Below are 14,045 nucleotides of genomic sequence, written 5' to 3'. Positions count from 1 at the left end.
GCACATTCAGTAAGACATCTTCTGACAGCTGCCTCCTCACCACCTTCCCAGGCTAGCCGACAGAAAGATGCTGAGGGCATGAGTCCCTTAAGGAAGTGGCGTGTCTACATGAAGGCAAAATGGAAATGTGACCCCAAGTTTCACAGTAGTAATTTTACACTTCTGTCACATCTGTACCCTACATGAGGCTTGAGAAGGACTTGGCATGACCAACCTTAGTCATCACTTTGGTAAGTGCTTTGGCACGGGCCACTGTTGCTAACCACCATCCTGGTGCAGGTCCTTCACATCTGCTCTCCTATGGATGAAAAAAGGAAGTGTCTAGTGTCCATGCTTTGGCCACGCCACCTCCAATGCATCCTCTACTCTCACGATCTTCCTTGGCAGTGCAGGAGAAACTGCTGAGAGGATGACTAAGAAGTGTTCGGGCAGACACGCAGACAGACAGACATAGTAACACAGTAGACAGAGCAAAGGCCTCCAGTTCTGGAGAAAAGCTAGTCTCACTTTATCACGGGGCTGGAGATAGAACATAGGTGACCGATTTGTCAACTGTCAAGAGAAAACAGGTTGTCAGCAGCCACCAGCTTGGAAATGTTTGGGGCATTTCTGTGGTCCTTGCATTCACTTTGGTCAATGAGGTTTAATTGATATACTGCTTGAGCTTTTTGAAGAACGACGCAGTATATAAAGTCCAAAGACTTCAAAGGGTTAAGTCTCTCTCCACAGTGAACGGTCATTTCCACTTCTCTCTAGAGCACTTCGTACACTTGAGAGCAGCCCCCACATAACCTCCTTTCCCTGGGAAGATTCCCTGAGCCTTTCAGACAGAACAAGCTGCTCCTTTCCCCTGGGGCATACAGCTCAGCACAGACCCTTACTGTCACCATGTCTACTTTGTACTCTGGAATAAACTATTCAGCCATTTCTCCCAGTAGAGTACCAGCTTTCCAAAGCCAGAAACTGTCTCACTCACCTTCAAATCTCCCGACCCCTCCTAGCTCAGTGCTCTGTACCTGGGAGCAGCTTAGTAAATGCTCCTTGTACAGGACTGAACTTAAAGTCTACTTGGCTGTATGGCATCTCATTTTTTCTAATATTATCAAAAATAAGAAAAAGTGAAAAGAGAGATGAAGCTTAAAACTAATGACTAATACAGCACAAGGAACATGTAAAACGCATGAAGAACAGCTTCGCTCTTTGCCCGCTTGCTCTGGAATGCCTACTGTTGACTGTCATACAGCTGCTGCTGTCATTAGTGAGAGCAAGTGTTAGATAGCGCACACAGGCAGACAGTATAAAACCCACCACGCAGCATGCAAAACGTCAACATGACTTATGACTGTCTTCAAGTTTATTTCTGCTTCAACTTTTTAACAGCAAACTAGGTACTGTCAAAGCCAGCACAGGACACACTATCTCTGTTTATGCATGTGAGCATCAGTGGCACTTTCGGCTTGGGCACCTGCCAAGTGCTTCTTAGTGAATGTGTAAGTCAGGTACAAGTTGAGCATTTCAGAATTAGTGTTTAAGTGTTTACTTATTGGTAGCTTCTATAATATGTATAAAATGTATAGATTCATCTGAGATTAGAAAGAGAAGAGCCTCCTTGTGTTACATGAATTAATAGGGTACTTTCTGAAATTGGTGATGTCTCAACGAATAAGCCAAGCACCCAGATTACACTGCACTATCTTGGGCAGTTTGTTCCTCATTTTTTATGTTTTGTACTTGGGTATTTTGGTATTTTGTACTTTGGGTATTTGGAAGTTGTCAGGTACATACAACTTATTTCAATACATATTTTTTTTTGGAGGGATGGGTACTGGGGACTGAACCCAGGGCCTGTACTGTAGCACTGAGCTCTTTCCACAGCTACCAGATTTTATCTGTAAATATTCACATAGCTTGCTATTCTGCTTAATATAAGTCTGCTCAAGTAACAGTCTCTATGACTGCTTATTAACTCCTTCTGAGAAAGAAAGAACTTGTATAAAATGTTAAGGAGACATCAATTTGCAAAGAAGCCAAATGTCTTTTGAACAGCACAAGCACAGTAGTAAATTCTAATGCTGGGAAAGGAGAAAAGTTTAGGAGCAGGGCAGTCAGCAAGGTCTAGAATACTCTGTAGATAATGAAGCTACCTGCTTGTGACCAGCGTCTACACATCAGCACTGCCACTGCAGAAAGCCTCAGCAAGGCTCCAGAGTGTCAGAACAGCCCTGTCTGCTCCAATGCTGTTGACCCACAGTCCTCCAGTTCTCAGCTTAGCTAAGGCCCTGCTACAACCATATCTCATGCTTACCCATTAGCTCCACCCCTTGCCATGCTGCTGGCTGGCTGTTCTACTCCAGTTGTTGTGTCTCTTGATGCATGACTATATGTTGTGTGGAAAATGAGATGAACAGAGAGATTCACTTTTACATGGTGTCTGTGCTGTCACCAACACAAAGAAACACTCACTCAGGTAACTCACAGGAAACAGTGGCTCAATACATGACTGGAGAATAAGGTGGCCCATCTAAGCCTGCAGGGATCATCTTCTAGAAACGCATCAAAAAGCTAGTTGTGGATTAGCACATCTTGATTTAGTTATTTACAATATAAATTATTTGGAAAGGAAGGAGATGTGAAGCAAGAGGGGAGGGGCAGCTGGTTTTGGAATACCTAATTTAGTAAAAGTGCCTGCTTTAAAGGAAAAAGTCCTTTATTTGAGCTATTTCTTTTTACTTCTTCCTGTTGCACAGACAGCATTTTAGAAGTCTTGGTTTCAGCAGCAACTCAAAAAGCAATACTGCAAACTTACACATCAAAAAGGAAAAGGAGAAAAAGCGCACCATGGTTTCAAACGAAATCCAAAACAGACGGAAACAAAATGACAAGCAGCAGCAAAATCACTGAGCCTAACTTGCAGCATCCTTTTGAAGACAGGGACGTTAGTTGGTTAATATCACAGCCACCTCTAGATACTGGCTTGGCACTGAGTGTTGACAGGTTGCAGTAGTGCACATCCAAAGAGGCACATGGAGAAAGGCCATGGCGGCACTTAGCTGCTACTGCCTGTCTCCCTGTTCCAGTAGACATGGACTTGCAGAGTTGCTGTTCTATGGTAACTCTCAGTGAGAGAGACAAAGAAATAGAACATTCTTAGAAACCAAGCAAAAAATGTATGGGAATACAATACCTGGAAAGTTTATCAAGCATGTTGACAAGTTTCATGGCTTCATATTCTTTTTGTTCTTCTGTCATTTCATCTATAGGGTTTGGCATTGGTTCCTCTAAATGACCAGTGATAAGATTAATGCTACAAAAAGAAAAAAAAGTTATGCTGTATGTTTTAGAATTATGCTCTTTCTATACTCTTCTGGTCCAAATTTTAAGTTAATTAAGAAAGAGTATAATAGCCAAAAATTGGCAATAATTTCTATAGTAATTTTGTTGTATAGAATTGCTATAGGAATGTTATTATTATTATTATTATTATTATTATTATTATTATTATTATTATTTTGCTTTGAAAATGGGCTTTTTACAAAATTAAAACTGACTACTTGCTAACTATTTTTTAAGTCATGGTTGCTTTAAAAAATATAAAATTTTATTGGTGTCATTGAATAAATATCTTTGGATGCATATCTTATTCACTAACTGTAAGGTGACAAATACTTTCAGAAGTGAAATGAGAAAATCTATTCGTGATACAGCATAAAACATGTCCCCAAAAAAGGGGGGAGAAAAGCCTTAAGAAATGCTAACAGAGAGGCTGCAGTCTGGAAATGAGAGTGAGCCTATGTACAGTCTCAGGAAATTAGTCCATTAGTGAGACCACAGAGGTGATGAGTGCTTAAAACAGTCAACAATAAAGCAGAAAAGTAATTTTAATTAGATCTGATCTGACTGAGGAAAAAAAGTAAAAGCTAGCCCACCAAGAGACAAATATGGCAGCTTAGCTTTCTGGAAACAAATCTAGAACAGTGCTCGACAATAACGTATACGTTTTGTATAATGTTTTAACACCAAAGAAATTATACTCTGAAATAAAAGGCCATATTTCTATCTTTTCTTTTGTACTGAGGAAGGAAAATAAAACACAGCTCTTTCAATGTCTGCTAAATATAAACACCTTCAAACGTTATTCTTGAGGAGAAGACATGACTACCATTAAAGTATCTTATACCAGCCAAGTACAGATGGTTTTAATGATCAAAATCATAACACCCTGCAGACAGCATAATGGTAACAAACGATTTTCTAAGGGCTTTCAGGAACTGGCCAGGATAAGCAAACCAGTGAGATGGTCAGGTATAAACTGTGAGGTGTTGGGAACTTGGGGTAAACTGAAGAAAAAAATGTCACGTGAGCTAAGTAAAGACACTAAAATCACTGCTCCTCGGGTGGCCAGTGTCCACTCCCATTTAAGGCTTCTCAGTTACAGTGAAGGTTAGCTCATGGTAACTCTCACTTATCACTCCCAGATTTCCTGTTCTTTTTCTATATTCCTCAAAGGCTACACACCACACAGATTCTTGTGGAAGGGTCTGCCTTTGCTGTCTTAGAAAACTAGATTTAAAGTCTGTGCAGCTGTTCTTAGACAGGGCCTATGACTAAAACTGTAGTCAAAAAATTTGTTCTGCTGGACTTAATGGTGCATACCTAAGATTCCTGCTTGGGGCTGAAAGACTTAAGTATAAATTCAAAGCCAGCCTGAGTGACCTGCCAAGGTTTAAAGGGGGCTGGGTGTCAGCTCAGTGGTAGGGTACCTGCTGAAAATCTAGGAGTTGTGAGGCCATGCGTTAAATCCTCAGCACCCACTCTTCCCTAAAAAGGCAAATGAACAAACCAAGAAAACCTCCTGTTCCAATCAGTAAACCGTGTGCAAGACAGAACATCGTGAAGTCAATCAGGGAAAATGTAGGAACAGGGCAAGCAGAAGACCCAGAGGCCTTTCTGGTCTGTTTGCTCCTACCCACTTGCCTCTAGGTATTCTCTACAGTGTTTCAGGAACCTTGGGGTAACCTGAAAACTACACAGATTGGTCACTTATTCCTTATTCTGATTACACACTAGAATCACTTGGGGAGCCAGAGCTGGCCTGACCTCAGATCAACATGTAAAGTTCCCCATGTTATGATAGACTGGGCTTAAGTAAGATACTACTCTTAACTCTCGAGTTTACAGGTGCCCACAGAAGAGAGAGCTCTAGCTAGCTGCTATCACAAAACTGCAAAAGGGGTCCCTATATTTCCCAAACTTAACAAAAAGGGGAACGAACCAAACAAGGTTTCTGAGAAGAGATGCATGAAGATACTATGCTGTTATTTCTTTGGGCACATGGTGCTTGCTACTTGCTAAGTTATAAAAACAACTATATAAAGATACTTATTACAGATATACACCACTCTCAAGCAAAGGAAACCAGGTCTCCTAGGAAGGGAAAGAAAATAAACAATGCCGAGCACACTCATTTGTCACTTGAGAGAGGCTTCTCCCATGCACAGAGGTGTAATGTGAGGAATCACACCTGTAGACTTTTCAGAAAACAATGACACTAGCACAGACAATCATGTCCCTCAGAAACATGTCAGGAGACACTGGTAAGGCCTGTGCTGTTGTAGGCCCACAGCACAGTCAGGCACAGGTTCCTAGGTTAGGCACAGTGGTTCCTTCTTCAGTATCTTTGTTGTTGTTTGTCTTTTGAGACAGGGTTTCTCTATGTATTCTTGGCTGTTCTAAACTGGCTGTGCAGACCAGTCTGGTCTTGAACTCAGAGCTCTGCACGTCTCTGCCCCACCAAGTGCTGAGATTAAAGGTGGACGTTGGTGGGATAACATCTATTTTCTAAAAGCTGTTCTTGAGTCCCCTGCTTGCTCTGAGGTTAGTTTCCAGTGAGCATGAAGGCAGCATTCTCTCTCCTACAATGAGGCCCCTCCCCCATCCATAGAGACAATACCATAATACTCCTGCGAGCGCACACACACACACACACACACACCTCCCTTTAAACACAGGGCACAAACACCAGTTCATGTCTTCCTTTAAACAGATTTTCCCCCATTATGATACTCAGGGGAATGCAAACAAAACCACATAAAACACAAGCCAGGACAATGAACTGTGTCACTTTCTCACAAGAAAAATGCCAATGTGTAGTGGTAGAAGGCAGATGGGAGCTATCACTCCCCTTCAGTCAGTCTCACATGTTCTCCACCCAGAAATAGAGGAAACAAGTCATCACACAACAATAATGCAAAGTTGTATATTTGGGGATGAACAAATACAATCAAAGACAGCATTTATGTTTCAAAATCTTACTACTATGAAACTCTGAGGTTATTTTTACTTTATTTGAAGGCTGAGTCTTGGTTCCTTTAAGGACACTAACTGTGGTGGGCCTTTGGAGAATGTATTTATTTATTTATTTATTTATTTATTCATTCACCTTGTCTTTCCTCCCCTTTCCCATCATTCCAGCACCGTGATTAATTTTATCTTCTAATTAGGTGACAAGTGTCTGAACTCCTGTGGATACTAACCATGATTATTTTTAAAAAATATGATCATTACATGAACTAGCATGTTATGGCCTGGCAACAGGAGGATTATGACATACTACAATGGTATGAGTTTATGTATAAAAGCTGAAATACATTTCAATTATTTTACTCTTCTAACTATTGCTATTTCTGGTTAATATTGGCATCACTTAACAAAAAGAACTACATGGAAACTTAACTCTATGAAAGCTTCAACCTCTAAAGTCAGGGCTTAAGTTACTCAGAGCTCTGGCAAAGAAAGGGCCATACTGTTGCAACACTGGCAGGACCCACACGTGACACCAACAGCTCTGATGGCCACACCCACAGGGCACAGGGCACAGACACCGGCTCTGATGGGATTCCTGGTTCCTTCTGCACCGTATTTCAAGCCCACTATGGATAATCAGATTTAAAAATCTATGGCTGGAGAGGCCATAAGGTCATTTAGCTAAATTTTCATGGCCTCAAACGCCTTCTAAACGTCCATGTTAATATCTACTGATAACATTACCTTAGGGACGATAATAAACTGCTTCAGGGAAGTTTTTCTTTCCACTAAATGGTGGTGAATGCAGAAACTCTTGGCTGCTCAAGATGCTGAGAAAAATTAACAGCTGAATTCAGCCCCAAACAGGACATCTGTATCACTATCGCTAAGCCTCAAGGAATCCAGGGAAAATCACACGAGTAGGAAAGCAGACTGACATGAAATGCTGTCTTCTTGGCATGACAAACAACTGCAATCATCAACTTGTGCAGTTGCCTGCAATGGTGAGGAACAAGAACAGGCCTGTCAGAGGTCAGACCTGAGCAGGGGAGGAACTCAAGGGGGGTCTAAACTACTGACTACTCAGAGGTCTGGGAAGGAGGAGTCAGTGACTTCAGATGTTCACCCACTGGTGAACCCACCAAACTGTAAGGACAGTTCCAAATCCATGGCCACACAGATGGCTCTGGTTAAACACAGCAGATCACAAAACAGAACAGACATAGTTGTGGGAAAGGGGTTTGTAGGGAAGGGGTGCTGACAGAGATAGGAGGGAGAAAAGAGAAATTGCAGCGCAGGTATGCAATTGTCAAATCAACAAGGAGGCGAGACAGGTCACCTGAGCAGCGTGTGTACGCCAGCTCTATGGGACACTCTACTCAGCTCCACAAGCTGGCTACTGTGTGAGCACAGGAACCTTAGTGAGAACTTGGCGGTGTTATAAAGATGCTAGAGACCCCCATTTTCACCTGAAATGTCTGCATTCTAAATGGTGCCAAGTAGTCAGATTACTGTAAAGAGCGCTTTTCAAAATGATAACGAAAATATAAACCAAAAAGACAAACAAAACAAAACAACTGTGGGCAAAATTCTCCTTAGGTGCTGATAAATCTTCACCCTCTAAAGAGTTTTTTGAAAGAGGCATTTCTGTATGCCTAGACCAGGAAGGAAGGGAACGGGTGTGCAGGGAAGAAGAAGCCCTCTACAGGGAGAAAGCCCAAGCTGTCTTTCCTGGGGCCTCCCCAGAACACTTGGTTCCTACACCTCCTCAAGCAACACAAAAAGCAACGAGCCATGCTTTGATCTCCTGAGCCCCACCCTAGCTACCAGAGCTTCTCTACTGGAGCTGCTGACTAACTCAGTCAACAGCTCATTAAAAAAAAAAAAAAAAAAAAGTATTAGCACAGGGGTTGGAGAGATGGGTCAGCGGTTAAGAACCCGGCTGCTTTGGTAGAGAAACTGGCTTTGATTCCCAGTACCCACACAGGGGTTCACAACTGTCTGTAACTCCAGTTCCAGGAGATCTGACAGGCTCTTCTGCCCCACCCACCCACCGTGGGCAGCTGACATGCACATGGGGCACAGACATACATGCAGGCAAAAAAATAATTTAAAATGTATTAATGTAGTCAACAAACATTTGTATAAAGACAGGCTTTTTTGTCTTTTAAATCCCATTTCCTTATGAAACTTACCTTCTTGCAAACAAAGGGGAAAAAACCCAGACCTAACGAACAGGGACGCTTAGGAGGGAAATGCAGGAGCCCACACTTCAGAGGGCACTACACAGGCTGCACAGAGAGGAGAACAGACCTGAGCAAGACCTGGAGGTGGGGCTGAGAGACAGCAGCTGTCTGGAGGAGCTGTGCTCCACACTGAAACATTCAACACAAGGTCAGGTGTTTGACAAGGAGTGAAGAGGCCGGGTGGCAACAGTGCAGAGACACGGTGCACACACACTGCAGTGGGAACCTCAGTTTTTCAGTCACTAGACAATTTTAAGCAACTTACAGTGTCTGATTCACATTTTACAGGTATCCCAGTAATTGCTGAGCTGAGAATGTAATGAAAGGTCCCAAGGCAGAATCAACAAGGTCAGTTAGATGGGGATTTAAACCGTACCAGAGAGCCAGACCTACGACTTGGTGGCGGAGCACTAGCCTGCCGTGCAAGAAACCATGGCTGTGTCACTGGTGCCAGACAAAGGGGGTATTTTGGACAGAGCCAAAGTTTCAGCTTGGTGACAGCTAAAGCAGAAGCCATAAGTAGATTCTGAGTGTTACGAAGACCTAGCCTTAGCTGTCAGGCACCATCAGTAAACAGTGGCTATTTTACTGATGACGGGGAACCCTAGCACTCCTGTGTTCCCATGGATGTCAGGGCATGTGCCAACACATCGTCTTCTGTGTCCCCATGGATGTCAGGGCATGTGCCAACACATCGTCTTCTGGTTTGAAGAAAGGTAACTGTGGACAGGGAAGCTGCAGTGGAGTGGTAGGTAGAACGCAGGGGCAATTAAACCCCAAGTCTCCACTTCTACCCATTAGTGTTCCTACTGAAAGCACAAACCCGGCCCTTTTGGAAAATAACAGACTGTGAGCATACAGAAAAGAAAAGAAAGCCCCGTGGCCTTGGCAAGAATGTGAAGTAGCACAGCTGAGATGTAAACTAACAGACAGGTCCTTAAGAAACTGAACATGTAAGCACGGGTGATACAGACTCGGGAGACATAAAAGCAGAGACCTGAAGAGACACAGGACACTGCCATTTGGCAGCGTTACCCTAAGAGTAAAGGGTGGAAACACGTCAAGTACTTGATAGCCTGTGAGTAAACACAATGCTTACAGAATAAAGTGGAGAGGCATTTAGTCTTAACATGGGAGATATTTTAACACATACTACAATATGAATGAACCCTGATGATACGGAGTGGAATCAGCCAGTCACAAAGGACAACTACTATATAAGATTTCAAAAATACAAGGTTTTCTGATTTCATACAGACAGGAAGAAGCTAGGAGAAGGTGCAGCAGTGAACAGTTTTATTGTGGAAGATGAACAGTCTGGAGATAACCTGGACACAGCAGTACATACCTGCATCCCAGCACCCTCCAGGCTGTGGCAGGACTGTGGGTCTGAGATCAGTCTAGGCTATACAGTGAAACCTGTCTAAAAGAAGCTCTGCACATGGCTGTGTAGTAGTGTGAATGTACTGACTGCCACTGGCTTTCATACATTACATTGCCTAGAACGCTAATTTTATGTTGTGCACTTTGTTTCTTGAGTAAAAAGGTAGAAGTGAAGATGTTTCCTCTTTCTTTGAAGCCAGTTGTAGTGGTATGTAAATATAATCTCAGTGCTTGGGAAGCTGAAGCAGAGGGATTCTGAGGTCAGTGTCAGTCTGGAATTGAGAAAACTCCACTTTGAAAGTGCAAGTTGTAAAGTGTTAAGGTTGGTAAAGGCTGTGTAGAGGTGCTATAGAGGGGCAGAAGGAGTTAGGATTCTGTTTTCAACTATGGTCTTTTTGTGACCAGACTTTAGATGTCTTTCACTAAATGCTTATGGTCATAAACCTTACTTTATAAAAGTTAGCTAAATCCTAGTCTGTACAAATACAGCCCAGATTGGGCAAAGAGAAAAATCTTCAAGTCTGATTTGTGGTTCATGTGCTTTGAGAAATACTGAAACCATACAATTTATACAATAATAAGACAATTACCAGCAGACCTAAGCAGCACAACAAAATTTTGACAAGGGGAAGAAAACCCAGGCATGATGCCTTGTGCTCAGGAAACAGCCTGTATGAGTGCCCAGCATCTGAAATCACTGTAGTCAGATAACTATCCCAGGAGCGTTTCTGGACTCTACAAACCACTGTGAAAACTGTCAGAAATTATCTAGGGCTCTGGCCACTTCTGACTTTGCCCCTCCTACCTCTTTATAAAGCAGCCCCTCCCCTAAGACACCTCTGGATACCTCTGTATCTAGCCTGAAAGCTACAGATCCAAAGCTGAAAGTAAGTCAAACACAACAAACATTCATCTCTTCACTGACATTCAGAATGATGAAAACACACCAGTTATCAAGGGGCTCTATGTTCAGAGGCATGGGAGAAAGCAGTAGGAAATTGACATTTAGCTGTTTGTAGTGGTACAGGCTTTAATCCCAGTACTCGGGAAGCTGAGGCAGGTGGATCTCTATGAATTTGAGGCCGGCCTAACCTAGATGTGAGGTTTAGGCTTGGGCTACAGAGTAAGAGCCTGTTTAAAATCAAACAAAAGAGTTTAGATAGCTTTTCCTTTAGAGAAAGGACTGTATCTGAGAACTTAGCAAGCCTGACTGGCTAGATCTCCATGTGGCATGCATCTCGATTCTATGAGTGTACTTTGTTTAAAAGCAACTAATTGCAGAAAGCCATTTCCAGTCCATTAAATACATTTATTTTGACACAAAAAAGCCTGCTGTAAAATTAACTGTGTCCCAGAGCCTGGATGGAAACTCCACACAATTCTTGGTTTTAGATTCCAATAAAGGATTACAGGTTACCTTGGTACATTAATCAGAATCCATTTACATTTTTGACAATGGGACTTGGGCCAACTGGATGAAGAGTGATTGCTTCTGCCAATACTAGCAACTGTTGTGAATAAGTGCATCTAAGAAAAGCAGAGTGAGACCCTGAGAACACTGAATGGCAGAGGGTACAGTAAAATGAGCAATTCTTTCAGATGCCAACTTTCCAAGTTTCATCAGACTAGTAAAAAGTGCTACCAAGTGCTTTGAGCTCAGAGGGTCACCCCCCAGAGTAACAGAGGGCTGCCTTATTGACAAAGTGTTTTATTCACTGTCACTTCCACAGGAGCTCCTGGAAGAAGAATGTTTTAAAGTGATAGCAAAAATGTTCCTCTTGAGAGGGTACACTGAAAGAAAAACAGGCCCTGTATGAAGGGGTGCGATTTATTTGAAAACACGTATTTATGCTTGGAAGGAGCCACGTCTCAAAGACACAAGATCTTACATTAGTAATGACTCTGGCCAAGCCTAAGAGCTGAGAAAGACTCCATTAAGGCTGCAAAGTCAAAGTATAATTTCATCCACGGCAGAGAGCTCAGATAGTAACTGTGTCAGACATCATCAACACTGATGCAAACAAAAGGTCACCTCCTGGGATCTAATATCACCTCTGTGATAAAATTTAATGTCCTATACTAGCAAGAGAGACCCAATGCTCCTGTGCTTTCTTTGAGCCCCTTCTGTACTTTCTAGTTACATGACTATGATCATTAAAGAAACCATCTTAGATAAAATCAACCACATATACTGAAATGTAAAGATGACAACATCTGTGAACACTTATGAACTCTCTACCTGACCTGAAATTTGAGAAATAGTTACTATCATCTCCATCTTCCTTTACAATGACAAGACTCTTAGCTGATGTGGTGGGGTGTGCTTACAGTCTCAACCACTGGGGAAGCTAAGGTGGAAGATACCTGAGTCTATGAGTCTGAGACAAGCATTGCGACACAGTGAGTACCTGCCTCCATCTCAAAATGAACCATCAACAAAATGAAGGGCTTTTAAACAAGTATATGTTTAAGCCTCAAATGAAAAGACACAAAATGTTAAAATGATTTGGAAATTCAGTTTATAGAATTATTCAAAACAAGAGCTTGTGAGACTAATTCAGAATATTGACTTAAAAAGTATAATTCCTCTATTTTATAGTCAAAATCTCGCCAGAGATGTGCAAGCCACAGCATCCAAGTGACAGTAGTCTATAAAAGTCAGTGCCCAAGGGCCACTGCTAGCATTCCTTCCCCACCGAGCCTTTGTTTCTTAGGTGACACTCTGTAAGCTCTTGGTGAAGCTCAGAGTGTTAGGATGTTAAACATAACACTATGTACTCGAACCTAATGTGTCCAGATATAGGTTACGTTGTTCCTGCTGACTGGAAATTGGTACTTTTCTTCACTTTTTTGGAATTTAATATTTTCATGTCAACAGAACAGTCTTGATTTTACAGATTGTGATTTTCTATTCTTGGTTACCTACTTCAAGACCCATATCATTCTAAGGCCAGTAAAAAACAGCATGGCAGTGTCCCTGACAATGCCCACAATGAAGGCGCCTTATTAGCAACCAGGAATGGGGCCCAGTAAAACTCAGCTCCAATGACTGCTAGCAAGTGAGAAGACAGCCGAGAGCTGGCGAGTATGAGAGGATGGGAAAGGACGGGAGCGAGGACGGGAAGAGAGGTGGCAGCTGCTTTAAGGACGACAATGTCTTTCCCTTGTACATACTGACTTGGAGACATCACAGAATTTCAGGTTTGTTCCTTCAGGGCACTGAAACACCCATTAAAAACCAAGTTCCCACATACATGTTTGATCATAATTCAGTGCAGAGCCAGCTCCTTTCCTTTTGGGGTTCTGTGCCTTGTTGCAATACTTTTTGACTTGTGAGGGGTTTTATGCAAGGGTACTGAAAATGAATGAAGCATCAAAAAACCAACTTAAAAACCTGTTTTTTACAACTTAAAAAGCTGTATGTTATAAAGGAGGGAAACAGTAACACGCTCTTTCAAATCGATTATCAGCATCAAAAATCACCACCGCACTCTTACTGCTTGAAAGAGGGTAATGGACTTGTTGAAAGAATCATGCAGCAAATGTTGTGAGATACGCTGCTTCTCCAATCACTTGACATTACTCTAAGGGACTATTTGAAGCTGTCTCAAAAAACACCAGTAGATGGAAAACTTACAAATTCCCAAGAGAAAGCACTGGAAAATGAGAGCCAAAGAAAGGAGAAGGCAAACCACTAACTGAAAGGCACGGCTCCTTAAGTAAATAGAAACACAGTACTATACTTTGGTTTCGCGTTTTTGTATTCTTCAGTGTCCGTGTCCTCGTCCTCTGAGTACCAGTTATCTCCTCTTCCTCCAGCCAAGAGGCCCCTGGCCGCCAACAGTCCTGCAGCGTTCCCATAGCCAGTGTATTTCAGCAGGCTATCCACTGCAAAAACACAACAGGGTTTTAGATAGGGATCTTAAGTACCTGCCATCACCACCTACTCACCAGCACACAGGAGGTGGGGATTCCTGCCATGGCAGGAAGGCTTTAAGCATAAAGTGGCTAGACGTAACTACCTACAAATGCTCCTAGCTGCTATGAAGACTAAGATACTGTCTTAAGGTACTAGGAATTCTGAAATTACTCTTCTGTAGACTGACAAATGTG

The 14,045-nt window shown here is 42.4% G+C and overlaps 1 protein-coding gene across 11 annotated transcripts in view; it reads right to left on the bottom strand.

The window, feature by feature from the left end:
* Ric8b (RIC8 guanine nucleotide exchange factor B) overlaps window positions 1–14,045 on the bottom strand; it is a 97,825-nt gene that overhangs the window by 11,333 nt on the left and 72,447 nt on the right. For 5 of the 11 annotated variants that reach the window (XR_013106256.1, XR_013106253.1, XR_013106254.1 and 2 more), the window contains 3 exons: window positions 13,676–13,820; window positions 3,185–3,304; window positions 215–298 (listed from right to left, as the gene is read on the bottom strand). Coding sequence is in view for 7 of the 11 variants with exons in the window: in XM_076919786.1 (XP_076775901.1) it covers window positions 259–298; window positions 3,185–3,304; window positions 13,676–13,820 (305 nt within the window). In the remaining 4 variants the exon portion in view is untranslated. The remainder of the gene's footprint in view (window positions 1–214; window positions 299–3,184; window positions 3,305–13,675; window positions 13,821–14,045) is intronic. The other 6 variants (XM_076919788.1, XM_076919789.1, XM_076919787.1 and 3 more) reach the window with 2 other exon arrangements.

Source organism: Arvicanthis niloticus, chromosome 22 (assembly GCF_011762505.2).
Source record: "Arvicanthis niloticus isolate mArvNil1 chromosome 22, mArvNil1.pat.X, whole genome shotgun sequence".
NCBI lineage: Eukaryota > Metazoa > Chordata > Mammalia > Rodentia > Muridae > Arvicanthis > Arvicanthis niloticus.
This window is presented reverse-complemented; position numbering and strand designations above follow the sequence as displayed.